The sequence below is a fragment of the Capra hircus genome, chromosome 7 (assembly GCF_001704415.2).
Source record: "Capra hircus breed San Clemente chromosome 7, ASM170441v1, whole genome shotgun sequence".
NCBI classification, from domain to species: Eukaryota; Metazoa; Chordata; class Mammalia; order Artiodactyla; family Bovidae; genus Capra; species Capra hircus.
In genome coordinates, this window is record NC_030814.1 from 20,340,483 (window position 1) to 20,358,542 (window position 18,060).

The following is an 18,060-nucleotide window of genomic DNA, read 5'->3' on the forward strand; positions in this document are numbered from 1 at the left end:
TTCCAGATAGAGAGGCTAGAAAGTGCTGAGGCCCTGAGACTGGAACTGAAAGAAGGCAAGTCTGACCGAAACATGTTGACCAAAGGGGAGAATTAACACGAGAAGTCAGAGGCAGGTGCCAGGTCCTGAAGAGATATGAAGGTAAACTGATCTTACATGGTGCCAGAATGGTTCTCACAACCTGCCGGAAGCCCCTTTGTCTTTTTAAAAATAAAGATGATATTGAAGATACAAGGGGGAAAAACAGCAGGTTAGAATTCACAAGACGTTAAATTCAAATTCCAGTTCTTCCCATTGCCTCTTAGGAGCAAAAAAAGGAGGAGAAAAATTCATATTTATTAAAATGCTAGTAACTGCCAGGCTTTGAATCCGTTATTTGATCCTATCTCATTTCATTCAACTAGGGTTAGCTATTTTCTAAGTTCTCTAAGCAGCCATTTCTAACCCTACTAAATGGAGAGAGTAATATTTGTTGCAGTACATTAGGAATTTTCAGAAAGTTGAACAAAAAATTTAACATGTAAAGTTCTTTGATGACTAAGCATCTAAAGGTACTATCATTAAAGATAAAATATATTTCTCTTTTAAATCAAAGGAGGACATTTGTCCTCCCTGGCTAGGATATTCTATTGCTGGTGTAATGAAGAGCACTTACTGAAGATCTTTTATGACTGTCACCAAACCAGAGTAGGAGGGGCAATAAAACACTCCAGAGAGCCAGGAACGCCGATCTGAGCTACAAACGAGGCCTGTGACCTAGATATTTTTTCAAGTTCTACCCTTCACATTTTTCTTAATTGCTTCAATTTACGTATATACCCCTGTAAACCTGCAAGAATCAACTTGCAAAGGGAAAGCCTCTCTAGTTCCCTGGCATCCTTTCACGGACACTGAGCTGTTGCTGTCACACACACCACCTGTGAAGCAGTTTCACGCGATCTCAGGTTACTGAGCAGGAAACCAAGATGATTACAAATCTCTGAATGCTTGGAAAAGGCTGATAAGGACGGTAAAACTGCCTAAGGAATTAAGCTGGCCAAGAGGGTGATAAGAAAGGCATTTACACCCAGCATGGAAGAACGTTGTAACTACTGAAGAATATTTCACATGTGGGGGGGAAAAACACACACAAAAATATATTTTAATAAAATTTCAATTATTCACAGATGCTTTCAATATATATTATTTCATTTACTTACCTGGTAACCAGAAAGTAAATTCCATGTGGAGTACAATTATGCATTCTGTGAAAGGCATTAACCCTAAGGATAATTGCTAAAGCTGCATTTGCTACCTTATTATTACTTCTCTCTCCTCATTAAGCTTCTGATTCAAACTGTGAACTTACAAGAGCAAAGACATTATAATTTACATTTTCACCACTGTCTATAGCATACTTTCGGGTCTAGTGTCAACACTCAAGCCATCTTACCAAATGAAAGAGTCCACTCCCAAACAAATCCACATGTGACAAGCTTTTTCACTCTGAAATTCACCCAGCTCACTACTTACCTCTGGTATACAGGATCCTGTGAAACCAAACAAGCCATTGGCATTGTCACTTTTTTGTATTACCAATCTTGCTGTAGTATTCTCTTCGGAAAGGCGAGCTCCTCCATATACAGAAACTAGCTTAAGAATGAATAATTCTTCTCCTTCCTCTTCATTGTCATCTCTTGCAGAAATAATGAATGATTTGTTAGTTTCTCCCTGTCTGAATTCCAGATATCCAGAAACAGGATGCAAATCACTCTTGGCTGGCATGGCGTGAAGTTCATAAATTTCTTCAAGGGTCAATTTCCGCTCATAGGACCTCACATCCTGCATCAGACCTGTAAATCTGTCGTTGCCATTCACTCCTGCCCCAATTCTCAACGTTCCTGGACCTGAAATTAGAAATGGGTTTAAATGCTACAATAACCACAACTGCACTATCCTAAATGACAAGTGGGCTTCAGAAAGTGAAATGATTTTATTAAAAGGTCTTATTAGGTAAGCAAAACTTTTGCATAACTAGAACACAAATAAAGGCTATTTTCTGTCAATATTGTAATGAAAAATGAACCAGGAATCACTTGGATTTAAGACATTTTGTACCAAAGGATATGTTGTACATGTGTATGTATGTATATATACAAATGTATGTGTATATATTAAGACAGACATTTCTTCCAGGAAATTTAAAAATTTCCTTGCACATCTAAGAATGGAATGATTCAACTCACAATTTTAAAACTTTAGTATTACTGTTCTTTGAGAACTTCAATTCTTAGTCTGTTAGAAAGTTACCTTGAGTTAAAGTTGTGAGAATTCAGCAAAAGAAATTCTTATGGACCAAATATAACTTTTTACCCAAACAATCAATGCAATAAATGTAGAAAAAGAAATATCCCTTTCTAGGAACAACAATTATATGAGCCCAGGGACTTTTTCATGATAATAACAACATGCAGCTTAATTACATTGCTATGTAGCAATAATAAACCCTTTCAGGAATTCAACAATTCTTATTTCTTTACTTATTCCCTCCAATAACTAAAATATTTATAGAAGATGAGAGTTTGGCAGTGATTTGGGATTGCCTCCATGCCTTCTCCAGCAGTTCTGGACTGACGGAAACAGTGAAATGTCTACGATAGACAAAAATATAGATGAACTTCACACACACCATTGAACAAACCTCAGACACTCAAGTGTACACACTGCTCAATCCTATTTACCTAAATTTTAAAAACATTAAAAACTAATGTTAGGCTCTTAGAAATGGCAATAGTAGCTGGGCATGGTGGTGAGTCAATGACTAGCAAAGAGAAAAAGAGAGGGTTTCTGGAAAAAAATATCTTGATGTGGGGACTTGTTATATGGAGTGCTGAAACTGATTCGTTTAAAATTTTTAAAAATTCATATATCTGTACACTTATGTGTACTTTTATATATTTTATAATAAACATATAATACCCTGCATTTCATTCATAACCTAAATATATATATACACTTTCTCCACTTTAAGTTACAAATTACATAAACAATGTAAGTTCCTTGCAGCAAGCTACATAGAGAAAAGAAAGACCAGGTCTTACTTTCCCCAGTCTTTCCCATTCTCATTCTACCACCATGCAATCACCCAAAAAAATCAATGTTAACAAACATATGTATATATTCACAATCAAATGATAATAATTTAATGCCACAGAGTGCTGTAAGCATAGTTCTTGAGGTTGAAATCAGCAGTGTGTATATGTTTTCTTTTGCCCATCTTCTTTTCTACTAGGAAAGAAAAAATAAACCAGATAGCTAATGCAGGAGGTTTCAGAAGGAAAGATAATCTGTTAAGATATCATACAAGCTCTGTTCTATTTTCCCACTTAAAAAAAAAGCAGAACCAAATCATAGGACAGAGAGGCTGGGAGAGAATTGTGATTATAATAGAGATAAGTGATATTTGGGAAGAAACATGCACACATGTGTGCTTCTCAAGGAAACAGAACACTGTGGTCCAGCTTAAAGACAACAAATATCCTCTCTATGAAGCACACCATAGAATTTACCACTTTAACTCCTGTTACTTGAAACGTCTGTAATTGCTAGATTGATTGCTTAATATAATTTTCTTTTGACTCCTCTTTAATTTTATCTCCACCATACTCTACCTCCAGAAATACTGAGCTGGTAGCAGTTTCCCCAGATTCAATATTCAATATTCCACACCTTTGTTCTTTTCTCTATCTGGAATATCATGCCCAACTCTCCTATGACCACAAGAGGAATAAATGTTTCTACTTGGTAATTTTTTTTCTTTCTTCCTACCATGTGTTGAAATGATCTGTTTGCATACCTTTCTCCCAGAGCCCATTTCAGCTACCTTCAAAGGCAGAGTCTCTGCCCAATTCATTTCTACAGTACCCAGCACAAAACTTATGGTCTTGGTAGACACATAGTTTTATTTAAAGAAATTATAAACCAAAACACCAAGCAGATTTTTAAATACTAGGTAGGACTTTTTTTTTTTTTGATTGAAAGACAATTGCTTTACAGAATTTTGTTGTTTTCTGTCAAACACCAACATGAATCAGTCACAGGTATACATATATCCCCTCCCTTTTGAACCTCCCTCCCCTCTCCCTCCCCACCCCACCCCTCTAGGTTGATACAGAGCCCCTATTTGAGTTCCCTGAGACATACAGCAAATTCCCATTGGCTAACTATTTTACATATGGTAACATAAGTTTCCATGTTACTCTCTCCATACATCTCACCCTCTCCTCCCCTCTCCCCAGAAATACCTGCAAGGCTTTTAAGAAGTCAAAATTTTTCAAAACTCAAAATTCAGGATCCTAATTGTGGAGATGACACTCACCATCAGTAATGGCTTCTCCTTTCAGACTCTTGATTCCTCTGGGCATTGCATTTCCATCAAGGTAGAATTCAATTATACCATCATCCAGGACAATTAGAAGATGCAGCCAAACATTTTCTTCCAAATATTTCATGACAGTGGTCTTGGCAACATACGTAGCATTGGAACCCAGAGTTTTGTAATGGAGGGAAAGTGTCACATGGGATTCATTTGTGTGAATTTTTACCCCATAGTAGATGCCTCCATTACCATCATCCTTTGCTATAACAAATCCATTCGTATTGGCATTGGGCATTACCCAAGCTGAAAATGTAAAGTTGGCAATTGAGTTGTTCCTCGAGGGATGGTATTTTGGATTAACAGTTCCAAATGCACCCTCTAGTCCACTGAAGTACAATGCATCTGTTCCACTATGGTGACGCCTCATGTGTGGCTGTGAATGCACGGTGCTGGGAAAAACTCCAACCAGCAAAAAATCTATCACTGGAGGCAAACCAGCAGTGAACTCACTAGACAATACTTCCCAGCCTACTCGTACATCACCAAAGGCGCCCTGCTGTCTCAGAACGGTAAAGTTGGTGATATAAGACATAGCATCTTCCGACAGGACATCTTCTGCCACTTCTCTCTCTAGGCACTCTGGATCCAAGATGAAAACTCCAAAGGGATCATCATTGAATGGAATCATTACTGTCACCTGGAGGTTGGTTGCTGCCAGTTGGCCCCCAGGACCTGGGGACCCACCTATAATGAAATCAGAATGAAAACTCAGAATTGAAAATACTTTCCAGTATAAAGTGAAGGCAACAGGAATTTGTTTCCCAAACTTCTCATTAAGTACTTTACTTGTTGATCAATGAACATAGTGTCACCATATAGCTTTCACCTCATTTTCAAGGGTATTCATTGTAATTTCATTAACAACCAGCTGAGTCTGAAGAGGATATTAACTAGTGTTAGTCACTCAGTCGTGTCCGACTCTTTGCGACCCCATGAACTGCAGCCTACTAGGCTCCTCTGTCCATGAGATTTTCCAGGCAAGGATACTAGAGTGGGTTGCCATTTCCTTATCCAGGATATTAACTAGAAAGTCTTAATTCTCATGCTTAAAACTAAAATTGATGGGGACACTGACTATTATTTAAATTACGGTACAAAGGCCAAGCTTTTTAAGCTATCATGAATCTGTACTTCCTATTGTCTATTACTGTTTCACTTGAGATATTCTATTTGGTGTGGGGGAAAAATTTATTTACAAGTTTGAGTATGGAAATAAGTTTCCATCCATATAACTTCATTAGATGCATTTTCTATCTAGCTCTAGTTATTTCAGCATAAAATATTAAACTCTAGTGGTAAAATAAAATAGATGGGAAAACACTGCACCTGAAATGTTTACAAGCTTTAAAATATAAAACTCGTTGAATTCAGGAATTTTGTCTGGAAAAGCATGGAGAATTATTGGTTTGGCTCCTTCTCCATCCATAAAGTTAACAGTCCCTGAAGTTTCATAGAACTCTTGTCCAGGTTGCAAAGCAGAATCATTCTGAAAGAGCTGCCAAGCCACAGAAACATTGCCAAAGTGTCCCCGGTGCCTCAAAATCCTATAAAACAAAGTAAAGAAAATTATTTCTTATGAAAAATGTGGAAGTGGCAAATCCAACTCTAATGAGAACTTTCTGTATTATTTCAGAAATACACTTTGTCTATCATCTCTAATATAAACCAGCCAGCCAGTTCCTACTGGGCAACCATGAAGAATCTCATGGAAAAGGACAAATGAAGTAGAACCTTAAATATTAAAGAGAAGAATGCTTAAAAATCATAGTCTTGGAAATCCAAACTAATAGATAAATTCTAAGATAAATTGAATCAAAAATATACAGATGAGAATTGACCAAAGTTCTTCAAAAGCAAAGCCCAAGGCGAAGGTAGGTACCTATCACTTGAGAGAAAAGTTTCAGAAGACCTTGGATAATCCAAGTCTCTGTGTTCTGATGAGGAACAAAAGTTGGGGTTAAGGAGGGTAAAAAGAATAATTTCTACTTACCATCTAAAATGTCAAGAGTTTTAACAAATGAAAACAGCATAAAGAAGTTTACAATTTAATCAACCAACTCAATTATTCCATTGATAGGCATATTTTTTTATTTTGAAAGATTAACTATGTTTCAATTTTTTGCATATGTAAAGATTTTATTTTACTTCATTCAACTTTCAATTTGCCTTATGTAAACATGCTTACCAAAATGAATTAGTCTTTCCTTCTTCGACTGCTTTGTCTATGGGCTCCAAAGAAAAAATACCATTTGGGTCATCATTAGCTTCAATTATCACTGTAGCTATTGCATATGGATATACAACTGTATCACCTAAATTAAAAATGGAGGAGTCAAAATAACAAAAAAATACTTAACTTACTGTTAAATCTGTATTTTTAAACTAAGAAACAGCTTGTAATAAGGCTCAAATTCCCGGAGGAATTTCCTCATTGAAGGTCATAAATGAGAGAAAGAGATGCCTAAATGAGTTTACTATGACTTGTCTCAGAGGAAATGTTTAATTACAGAAGAATTATTTTATTGAGAAACATACATGACATTTTTATAATAGGAATATCACTTCACTAGTTTAATTAGAAATTTAAAACATAGCTGTATCAAGTTTCAAAATGTTGAGGTAGATTCATTTCATAAAAAAACAATGAATGAAAGGATTACCCTATAAGATACATTAATTAGAATCACTGGCTTAAGTAATTCCCTTTCGATCTCTGCCTTCACATAGCGGAGTCTGATCTGGTTGTACACAGAACAAAGCAATCTTTATGATGTTGAACATGATTTCTTTCTACTCCAATTCTTTCCACAGCCTGTTAACACTGTAACAGCCAATAAATTATGTCTCTTCTCACCAGTCTCTTGAGGTCCATAGCTTTTACTCTCCACTGCAGCTGTCACCTCTGTAACCAAAGTCTTCTTCATCCTTATTCACCTTTCATCACTCCTCAAGACCCAGCTCAAGCAACAACTCTTTTGGGGAATTTTTCCTTGAATTCCCAAGTTAAGTGCATCTCCGCTGTGTTCCTACACCACTTCACACTTTGTCAATCTAACACAGCAATTATCACATTATACTCACACGTACACACACTCACACACATACACAATTCACTGTAAGTCCTTGAACAAATGCTTCTTAATCAACTTCATCTCCTAGCAGGGTAGAGGCTCGGTCACTGGTATTCATGAAAGTTTACTGAATGGATACAATTAAAACTTTGAAAATTAGGTGAGGACAACACCTAAAACTAAACTTAGAGAAACAGACATGTGTGGCAAACCAGCCCATTATAAGTAATTTATATAAATATACAGCTGTACTTAACCATACTAGATAATTAGCCAATGAAAAAAGGAGGAACCAAAAAAGACAGACAGTAAGTTATATAAAATATCCTGATGTTACAGAGTAATAGAATAACTTAAAATATATCATAAACTCTAAAACAAAAACAAGAAAGCCTAATTTTGGTAGGGCTCTGCTTTCATGCACATTTGTGATGCAATATGTCACAGGTGGTTCAGCAAATAATAGAAATGAAGGGAAACAGGAAGACACAAAAGAGAGAGTCAAAGGAATAGGGAGAACGACAAACAGCACAAACAAAAATTAAGCAATATCTATTTTCTCACCATCTTCTTTCTGAGTTTTTGCATGTAAGAGGCATAGGTACACATGAACACAGAGGAAGGGACAGGGCACCCCAAGAACCCAGCCCAAGGTTAGAGCTTGCTCAGGGAAAGAAGGACACCTCCAACAAAGAAAACCTTGATGCTCGATGCTGGGAGAGGGTTGGCCTGGAGCAGCAAGTGAGAACCCAAGTGTAGTAAGGGTTGTTTAGCAAGGAGGTAAACAAAGCAATGGAAAGTGGTTACACATAGGGTGAACTGATTAAATAAGTAAACATACTAAAGATAACTACAGGCCAATATCACTGATGAACACAGATGCAAAAATCCTCAACAAAATTCTAGCAAACAGAATCCAACAACATATTAAAAAGGTCATGCAATATGACCAAGTGGGCTTTATCCCAGGGAGGCAAGGATTCTTCAATATTCACAAGCAATCAGTGTGATACACATTAATAAACTGAAACATAAAAACAATATGATTATCTCAATAGATGCAGAGAAAGCCTGACAAAATTCAACACCCATTTATGATAAAAAAAAAACTCTCCAGAAAGCAGGCACAGAAGGAACATGCCTCAACATAATAAAAGCCATATATGATAAACCCACAGCAAACATTATCCTCAACGGTGAAAAATTGAAAGCATTTTCCCTAAATTCAAGAACAAAACAAGGGTGCCCATTCTCACCACTACTATTCAACACAGTTTTGGAAGTTTTAACCACAGCAATCAGAAAAGAAAAAGAAATAAAAGGAGTCCAGATTGGAAAAGAACAAGTAAAACTCTCACTGTTTGCAGGTGACATGATCCTCTATATAGAAAACCCTAAAGACTCCACCAGAAAATTTACTAGAGCTAATCAATGAACATAGTAAAGTTGCAGGATATAAAATTAATACACAAAAACCCCTTGCATTCCTATACACTAACAATGAGAAAACAGAAAGAGAAATTAAGAAAACAATCCCATTCACCACTGCGATGAAAAGAATAAAATACTTAGGAATAAATTTACCTAAAGAAACAAAAGACCTATATGTAGAAAACTATAGAACACTGATGAAAGAAATCAAAGATGACACAGATAGATGGAGAAATATACCATGTTCATGGATTGGAAGTATCAATATAGTGAAAATGAGTATACTACCCAAAGCAATCTATAGATTCAATGTAATCCCTATCAAACTACCAATGGTATTTTTCACAGAACTAGAAAAATAATTTCACAATTTGTATGGAAACACAAAAAAAACTCAAATAGCCAAAGCAATCTTGAGAAAGAAGAATGGAACTGGAGGAATCAACCTGCCTGACTTTAGGCTATACTACAAAGCTACAGTCATCAAGACAGTATGGTACTCACACAAAGACAGAAATATAGATCAATGGAACAAATAGAAAGTCCAGAGATAAACCCACACACCTATGGACACCTATCTTTGACAAAGGAGGCAAAAATATACAATGAAGAAAAGACAATCTCTTCAACAAGTGGTGCTGGGAAAACCAGTTAACCACCGGTAAAAAAAAATGAAACTAGAACACTTTCTAACACCATATACAAAAATAAACTCAAAATGGATTAAAGGTCTAATGTAAGACCAGAAATGATAAAATTCCTAGAAGAAAACATAGGCAGAACACTCTGACATAAATCACAGCAGGATCCTCTATGACCCACCTCCCAGAGTAATGGAAACAAAAGCAAAAATAAACAAATGGGACCTAATTAAACTTAAAAGCTTTTGCACAATAAAGGAAACTACAAGCAAGGTGAAAAGACAGCTTTCAGAATGGGAGAAAATAATACCAAGTGAAGCAACTGACAAAGAATGAATCTCAAAAATATACAAGCAGCTCATGTAGCTCAATATCAGAAAAATAAATGACCCAATCAAAAAAATGGGCCAAAGAACTAAACAGACATTTCTCCAAAGAAGACATACAGATGGCTAGCAAACACATGAAAAGATGCTCAACCTCACTCATGATCAGAGAAATGCAAATCAAAACCACAATGAGGTACCATCTCATGCTGGTCAGAATGGCTGCTATCAAAAAGTCTACAAACAATAATGCTGGAGAGGGTGTGGAGAAAAGGGAACCCTCTTACACTGTTGGAGAGAATGCAAACTAGTACAGCCACTATGGAGAACAGTGTGGAGATTCCTTAAAAAACTGTAAATAGAACTGACATACGACCCAGCAATCCCACTTCTGGGCATACACACCGAGGAAACCAGAATTGAAAGAGACACATGTACCCTGTTTCATCACAGGGTGTTCATCACAGCACTGTTTATAATAGCCAGGACATGGAAGCAACCTAGATGTCCATCAGCAGATGAATGGATAAGAAAGTTGTGGTACTTATACATAATGGAATATTCAATGTAATCCCTATCAAACTACCAATGGTATTTGAGTCAGTTCTAATGAAGTGGATGAAACTGGAGTCTATCATACGTGAAGTAAGTCAGAAAGAAAAACACCAATACAGTATATTAACACATATATATGGAATTCAGAAAGATGGTAACAACAACTCTATATGCGAGACAGCAAAAGAGACACAGATATAAAGAACAGTCTTTTGGACTCTGTGGGAGAAGGTGAGGGTGGGATGATTTGAGAGAATAGCACTGAAACATGTATATTACCATACGGGAAACAGATCACCAGTCCAAGTTTGATGCATGAAACAGGGCACTCAAAGCTAGTGTACTGGACCAACTCAGAGGGATGGGATGGAGAGGGAGGTGGCAAAGGGGTTCAGGACAGGGGAACACATGTACACCAGTGACTGATTCATGTCAACGTATGGCAAAACCACCAAATACTGTAAAGTAATTAGCTTCCAATTATAATAAATTAATTAATTTTAAAAAATAATAACAATAAAGGGAGCTGGATTTCTCACCACCAGAGGACAGAGGGATAAATAGGAAAACAGAGAACGCTAGAACAAGCCCTGTGATACTAGATACAACAGCCTTCAATATATACAGCTGGGTCCAGAACTACAGATGTTAATATGTGTGTGTATATATTAAGGGGCTTTCCTGGGGGCTCCGAGGTGAAGAATCCACTGCCAAGGCAGGAAACGTGGGTTCAATCCCTGGGTCAGGAAGATCCCCTGGAGAAGGAAATGGCAACCCACTCCAGTATTCTTGCCTGGGAAATCTCTTGGACAGAGGAGTCTGGCAGGCTACAGTCCATGGGGTCGCAAAGAGTCAAACACAACTTTGCGACTACACAACAATGACAAACATATAAAGGGATGGTCAAAAAGTTCACTCATGTTTTTCCGTAACTTTACAGAAAAACCTAAACAAACTTGTTGGCTCACCCAGTACATAAATGCATACAGATATACATGCATTCCCTATCTCTGAAAGTGGGCCTAGGAGGAGAATAGCCCAAGAAACAATTACCACACCTAGTACTGAGGTTCTGGTTTCTAAACAGCATTCTACACTGAAATGGCTTCTTGAAACAAATGGCTTCTGGGCTTCTTGAAACAAATGACTGATTTCAGGGTTTTGACAGGAAAAGTACCAGATGAGTATGAAACAGCTTGCTATGCCAGGAAGTAAGAAAATGCTCAAAGAATAATAGGAACATGTCAAATAGACAAGAAAGTCATTTTAACAGACCACCCCTAGCCAAACCTGGGATAATTTGACCTTCAAAGTTAATAATCATAGTGAAATACAACCCACTGCATTAAATAGAAATCATAAGCCCATACTGATAAATAAATGTCAATGAAAAAATTGAAAGTTTGATGAGTAACAGGATAGTTATATAGTTTTTAAGTACTTTTCCCATAAAATTTGTATTAAAAACAAAAGAACAAAAAGTACAGTAGAGAAGCCTGGCAATCACCACCTAAATTGTGGTCAAAATAGACCTGGCAGTCAAGGAACAAAATAGAAATCTGTGCCAACAGAAGGGATGTAATGGGAACACAGAATTCTTCTAAGCAATTCCTGCCAAGGATGCAAAACCTGAATCTAATAATGAGGAACATCAAACCAACCAAAATGAAGGACATTCAACAAAATAACTGCCCTGTAATTTTCCATACTATAAAGGTCATGTAAGTCAAGGAAAGACTTGAGTATTTCAGACTGAAGAGATTAAAGATACACAGCAATTAAACGCAATGCATGATCTGGGAAAGGATCATTTTGCTTAAAAGGACACTGATAGGAAAACTGGAGAAATCTGAATGGGGTCTGAGGCAATGATTGTATTAATCTCCTGATTTTAATGGCTATATTGTGGTTATGTAGGAAAATGTCTTGTATATATGAAAAAAAACACTGCATAATCAGGGATGATAAGAGTATCTTATCTTCAACTTACTAGAAAAGATTAAAGAAAAAATAGCTCTGTGTACTCTTAAAAGAATAAAACAATTACCAAAAGAAACTATAGCCCCTCTAATTCAATAAAGATAGGGTCAAAACATTCTGCTTCAGTTACAGTATAGAGACAAAGGAAAAGTCTATCTTTCCCTCTTGCAAACTGTCACACACTGTGACTATAGCTACAGAGAATTATCAGTCAGCTGGGCTCAGACACCTGCAGAATACAGCTTCCCAACCACTATGCCCAGTGCCCTGGTAGGAGGGAAAAGTCTATACTAACGCCCTAAGTCCTTGAATGACTAAAAAAGACGTTGGGTAGTTTCAGTTAGAAGATTTCAATTCCTCATATAATAATATAATTTTCTGTGTGTGCTATTTGTGAAAAAAAGATTAAAAATAATGACATAGGGTATACCAGGTACACATAGTTTCAACATATGTATTCTTTTACCCCTTCCCTCAAGAAATCAGTGAAACAATTTTGCTCTTGAACATTCACAGGTGACAGCGAAGTACTTAATGCCATCTTGTAAAAGAACTGAAACAACAGATCTGCCATAAATATAATTTATTTACCTGTTGAGTTAAAGAGGATTATATAAAAGGGCTCATCTGTTTCTGGGATATCATCTTCCATAATGAATACAGATATGTTCTGCTGTCTACTTCCAACTGCAAAAGTGAGCATTTCTCCTTTTTCAATGGGAACAAAGTCTCCCTCTCTGGCAGTAGCCTTCCCATCCATGGTAGCATATTGGACGGTGCAGGGAACATCAACAGATCCATTTCTGAGGACTTTAAAGTCAGCAGTCTCACCTTCCCGAACCCTCACTACACGAGGTTCTAAAATATTCACAAAGAAAAGAAGGAACATGTGAGCTTTTCTGATTCCATCTACATATTATCAGATCGCATGTTTCTCCCTGCCCACCACAAGAAATGCCCTCCACTGAGTCTTTGCTGAAAGAGAGCTATGATTCCAATGCCTGCATGAGGTCTCCTCTGAGACCAGTGCAGTGAGTCAGTGCCCTTCCTCTTGCCTTGATTCCTACAAAACCCATTGTCTGCAATTTCCAATTTGTCAGTAAACTGTATACTATCTGGAATCCTCTGCTTACCATTTCATAGAATTCATTTCCAAACTTGGACCATAAATTTTTTTTTAATAGGCCCTGATACCTTCCACATCTTCTACAGGTTAACAGAAGACTGAACACAGGACTAATTCATTAAGTACATGTTAATTGAAGGTTAAAACATAAATCGATAAAATTCAAGAGGTTTAAGAGTTCTACAGTTGCATATTGAATAGCCTGCAAAAATGATTTGAGGAGGAATAAGATACCAAATAAAACTAAAAGATGTCTCCAGTGGCAAAGACAGTTGTAAAGAAAGCATTCAAGTGGGAAAAATGGGGAAACCTTAATTTACATGTTAATTTATATCTCCATGAAATTAACAGTAATTATAGTAAGTAACCATTCATTAAGTACAATATGCAAACCCTGAACTGTCTTCACTACTTCCCTGTGTACTGGAAGAGGTAACATGGAAGAGTGTTCATTTTTGCACAAAGGAAAGAAAATACCTTGAAATTTAAAAGTAAGAGGAAAACAAAGCTAACAAAATAGTACTTAATTTTTCCTTCAGAATCCTTAAAAATATCTGTTAAAATGTCAAAGAGATTGAATAATGGTCAAATTATGAAATCCTATTTAAACATGTATCAATCATGCTTTATTGAAAATGTTCACTTAAAACAATTATTTAAAAAAAGCATCCTTACACTGTTCAAGAAAGATGTGAACTCACTCAAATAAGAAAGCAATACCACCTGCAAAATAAATGGGGTCATCATTTCTTCTAATCCTCAGAGTAGCAGTAGTTTTATTTCCTATTTTAGCTCCTCCAGTGGCATTAAGTAGGATAATGGTAAATTCCTCCATTTCCTCTGGAATCTTTTGGGAAAATGTTACACATGCTTTTTAGTCAGGTGATCTGTACAAATAATTCCACTACATATACCTAAATTGTTTCATCTTTTTAAAAAAAGCTTTATTAATAACAGTATTAACATTCATTTCCACTTCTGAGCAGAACCACCCTAAATTATTCAAGTAAGAATCAGAACCCTTCAAAATTTTAACATGCATTCATCCAAACAGCCACCTTATTTTGACTCACTATAAAATGTAATGGAAATAGAGATATTTTTGCCTTACACAAATCAAAAAGAGAAATACTACATAGCTTAAGTTTTTTCTGTGAGAAAATGGGCTATATGTTGTTTTTAAGGAAAAACAGTGAAACAGAATAATAACTTCTGGACACATTTAGAACAGAAATCATAATAGTAACAAACATTCAGTTAGCTTTCAAAGGCCCCTTATAAATTTTAAGTTTCACGGAAGTGCATCACAAAGACCGCATTCCACTGTCCTAACAAGGTGAGACTCCCCACATCTCTGAGCCTATATGCCTCCCCACGTGGACTCTGCTTCGCTTTCTCCTCATCCGTGTGCCTTAGTCTTCTCCGCATCCTAAAACAGAAGTGTTAGAATTTTGTCTCTGGAGGCAGGAGTATGTGGGAAAGGAGACAGGCTTCTGTACCTGTTTGAAGCGCAGTTCCCCTCAGAAAGGTCCATTCCATTATTGCTAAGTTCTTTCTCTGCATTACGCTGAGTCCACCATCTACCTGGACCAATGTCCTAAATCTGCAAGTGCACCCTAGTATATCAGTAGATAGCGCTCTCATTCTCAAAGGCCTTCAGTACAAACCGAGCGCTTGACAACCTCTCTCACAAGCGTGCATCTCTAATATTTGACACCTAGGCAGTGTCACCAGCGACTATCAATCAGTTCTAAAAGTTAAAAATGCCTGTAGGGGAACCAAAAATAACATTTCTTCTTTGACACGTGTGTGTGTGTGTGTGTGTGTGCGCGCGCGCGCACGCGCTCAATCACTCAGTCATGTCCGACTCTTTGTGACCTCACAAACTATCGCCCACCAGCCTCCTCTGCCCATGGGATTTTGCCAGCAAGAACACAGGAGAGGGTTGTCATTTACTACTCCAGGGGATCTTCCCGATCCAGGGATCAAACTGGCATCTCTGGCATCTCCTGCGTTGGTTGGCAGATTCTTTACCACTGAGCCACCTGGGAATCACTTTGGTTTATAGTCAAGACACTGTACCTGAGTTCTTTATCACATACTCTCATAGCAAAGTATTACCAGATGTTTAATATTCAATAAAAAAATAACTATTAAACAACAATAAGAGTTAAACATGTAACATTTACCTCATCTGGAAGGGAGTAAATGGTGATATTTTTTAAAAATTCCTGGTCTCCAAAGAAAATAGTCGCTCGGACAGGAAACACATCTTGTGTAAAATCTGGACTAACAACCCATGATACATTAACATCACCAAAGTTGCCTCGATTTCTTATTACACCATAAATAGCTGTGAAATACAAATGGGTATAACACATCTGATCACATATTAAACAATTTTTAAAAGATGAGTAAAGAAATTGATCAAAGAGAAGTAAAAATAAGCCCCCTTTTTAATAAAAATCAATTATTTGCTTAGCCCAGCCTCAAGGTATATATAAATTAACCCAGTCTTCCCTCTATAGCCATACAATTGATAAAATAAATGGACTCAATCTTTGCTACCAGTCTGAGATCTTAAAAGTCGCTCAGCAAAGGGAACAGAATAGTGTCTAGCTAGGTGTATCTATCACAAAGTCCCATAAGGGTATTTGCTAAAGACACAAAGTTGCACACTCAGAAGCGATTTTCTTACCCAGACAGACATGGCTCTAACGATAAACTACGTCTCATTTCATGCCACTGCGGGAGTTCCCCAGATGTAACGCTCAGTTTCAGAACTTTTCCTATTTGACTCAACTCATTCTTTTAAATGCTTGAGTTCTACTGCATATGGTTAATGGAAATCAAAATATAACTGTAATGTATGTGTTAGCCACTCAATCATATCTGACTCTTTGTGACCCCATGGACTGTAGCCCACCAGGCTCCTCTGTCCATGGAATTCTCCAGGCAAGAATACTGGAGTGGGTAGCTATTCCCTTCTCCAGCGGATCTTCCCAACCCAGGGACTGAACCCAGGTCTCCTGCACTGCAGGCAGATTCTTCACCATCTGAGCCACCGTCATAATATTATATAAGAAATAAAAATTACAATCTTATATGATTTTTAAAACACTAATTTCTACATCATGTGTAATTTAAAGCAATTGGACAACTAAAAATAACTATATACTAAAGAAATAAATTTTAAAATGCCAAATTTTTTCTTCAGTAAAGAGTAATGGAATATAAGAAGTAGAATACATTACCACTATAGGTATTGTCTCCTTTACTTTCATTTATCGTAACAATTAGATCATCAGAAACAAATTCTATAATCCCGTGAGGATCATCATTTTTTAGAATCGTTATGTTGACAACTGTAGCACTTCCCAACTTGCTTTCCCGTTCACCATGGCTGGTAAGGACCACCCAATAATGTTCATCCAACTAAAGGGAGCGTGTCAAATTAGGAAATATAAAAAGTTGAAATTTTCAGAGCAAATAAAAATATATATTCAAGAATATTAATGCCATCAATTTTTCACAGTGATGCACTATGAAAAAAACAAAGCTGATTTTTTTAAATTTTTAACATTTTTCCATCAATTAAGAGAGACATCAGGTATAAATACACATTATCCAAAAATGGAAAAGGCAAATCATGTTACTACCTTAAAACAGTAAGGAGACTGGATCTTATCACTGATGTTCCAGTCATTTAAACTAATAAAATTAAATTAATTTAAAAGTTACATATGCAATGATGTACATACATAATGGAACAATATCTGGTTCTCTTAATATATTTAAAACAAATTTATTTTCTTTAAAAGAGTAATTTTAAAGCAAAATTTCTTCAGTTTGAAACCACATCCTGAAAGTTCAGTCAACACATATTATATAAAACAATGTTTAACATATATAAAGCTAAAAGGAGACAAAAACTCATAAGTTTCAGATTGGGCTATCATTTTATGTAAGAATGGACAATTCAAATTGGTATGACTTTTACTTTGCTTTTGAAGCTTGTTTTTTAGTTTCCAAACATAAGTACTTCTCTTTATCTTTTCTTGCCTGCCTCCTTTCCTGTATTTCCTTGCCAACATTCAAACTATTTATATTCATAACATACTAGATATTATCAACTTTCCACAAAGGCACAAGAAAAAAATAAAATCCCATACCTCTGGTATCCCATCCAATCTTGTCAGCAAGGTGATTACGATCTCCCTTTCCCCAGGTTTAAATTCCAGTACTCCTGTGTTGCCATAGAATTCATTGCTATCTCTTGGCTCTATTCGGTAGTGTAGAAACTGCTTAACCAGTGCTCCCCTATGTCGGATGATGTGGAGCTCTACAGATTCTCCTTCCTTAAAAAAAAAAAAAATTCACAAAATTCAAAAAGATATATGCACCCCAATGTTCATGGAAGCATTATTTATAATTGCTAAGATAAAAGAGCAACATAAGTGTTCATCAACAGATGAATAGTAAAGATGAGGGTGTAGGGGTGTGGGGGTGTGGG

The 18,060-nt window shown here is 36.5% G+C and overlaps 1 protein-coding gene across 1 annotated transcript in view; it reads right to left on the reverse strand.

The window, feature by feature from the left end:
• ADGRV1 (adhesion G protein-coupled receptor V1) overlaps positions 1-18,060 on the reverse strand; it is a 542,844-nt gene that overhangs the window by 468,651 nt on the left and 56,133 nt on the right. The window contains exons 13-21 of the mRNA XM_018050044.1: positions 17,720-17,905; positions 16,802-16,982; positions 15,737-15,900; positions 14,271-14,394; positions 13,013-13,279; positions 6,603-6,729; positions 5,744-5,961; positions 4,358-5,101; positions 1,513-1,886 (exon numbers count right to left, since the gene is read on the reverse strand). Coding sequence (XP_017905533.1) covers positions 1,513-1,886; positions 4,358-5,101; positions 5,744-5,961; positions 6,603-6,729; positions 13,013-13,279; positions 14,271-14,394; positions 15,737-15,900; positions 16,802-16,982; positions 17,720-17,905 — 2,385 coding nt within the window. The remainder of the gene's footprint in view (positions 1-1,512; positions 1,887-4,357; positions 5,102-5,743; positions 5,962-6,602; positions 6,730-13,012; positions 13,280-14,270; positions 14,395-15,736; positions 15,901-16,801; positions 16,983-17,719; positions 17,906-18,060) is intronic.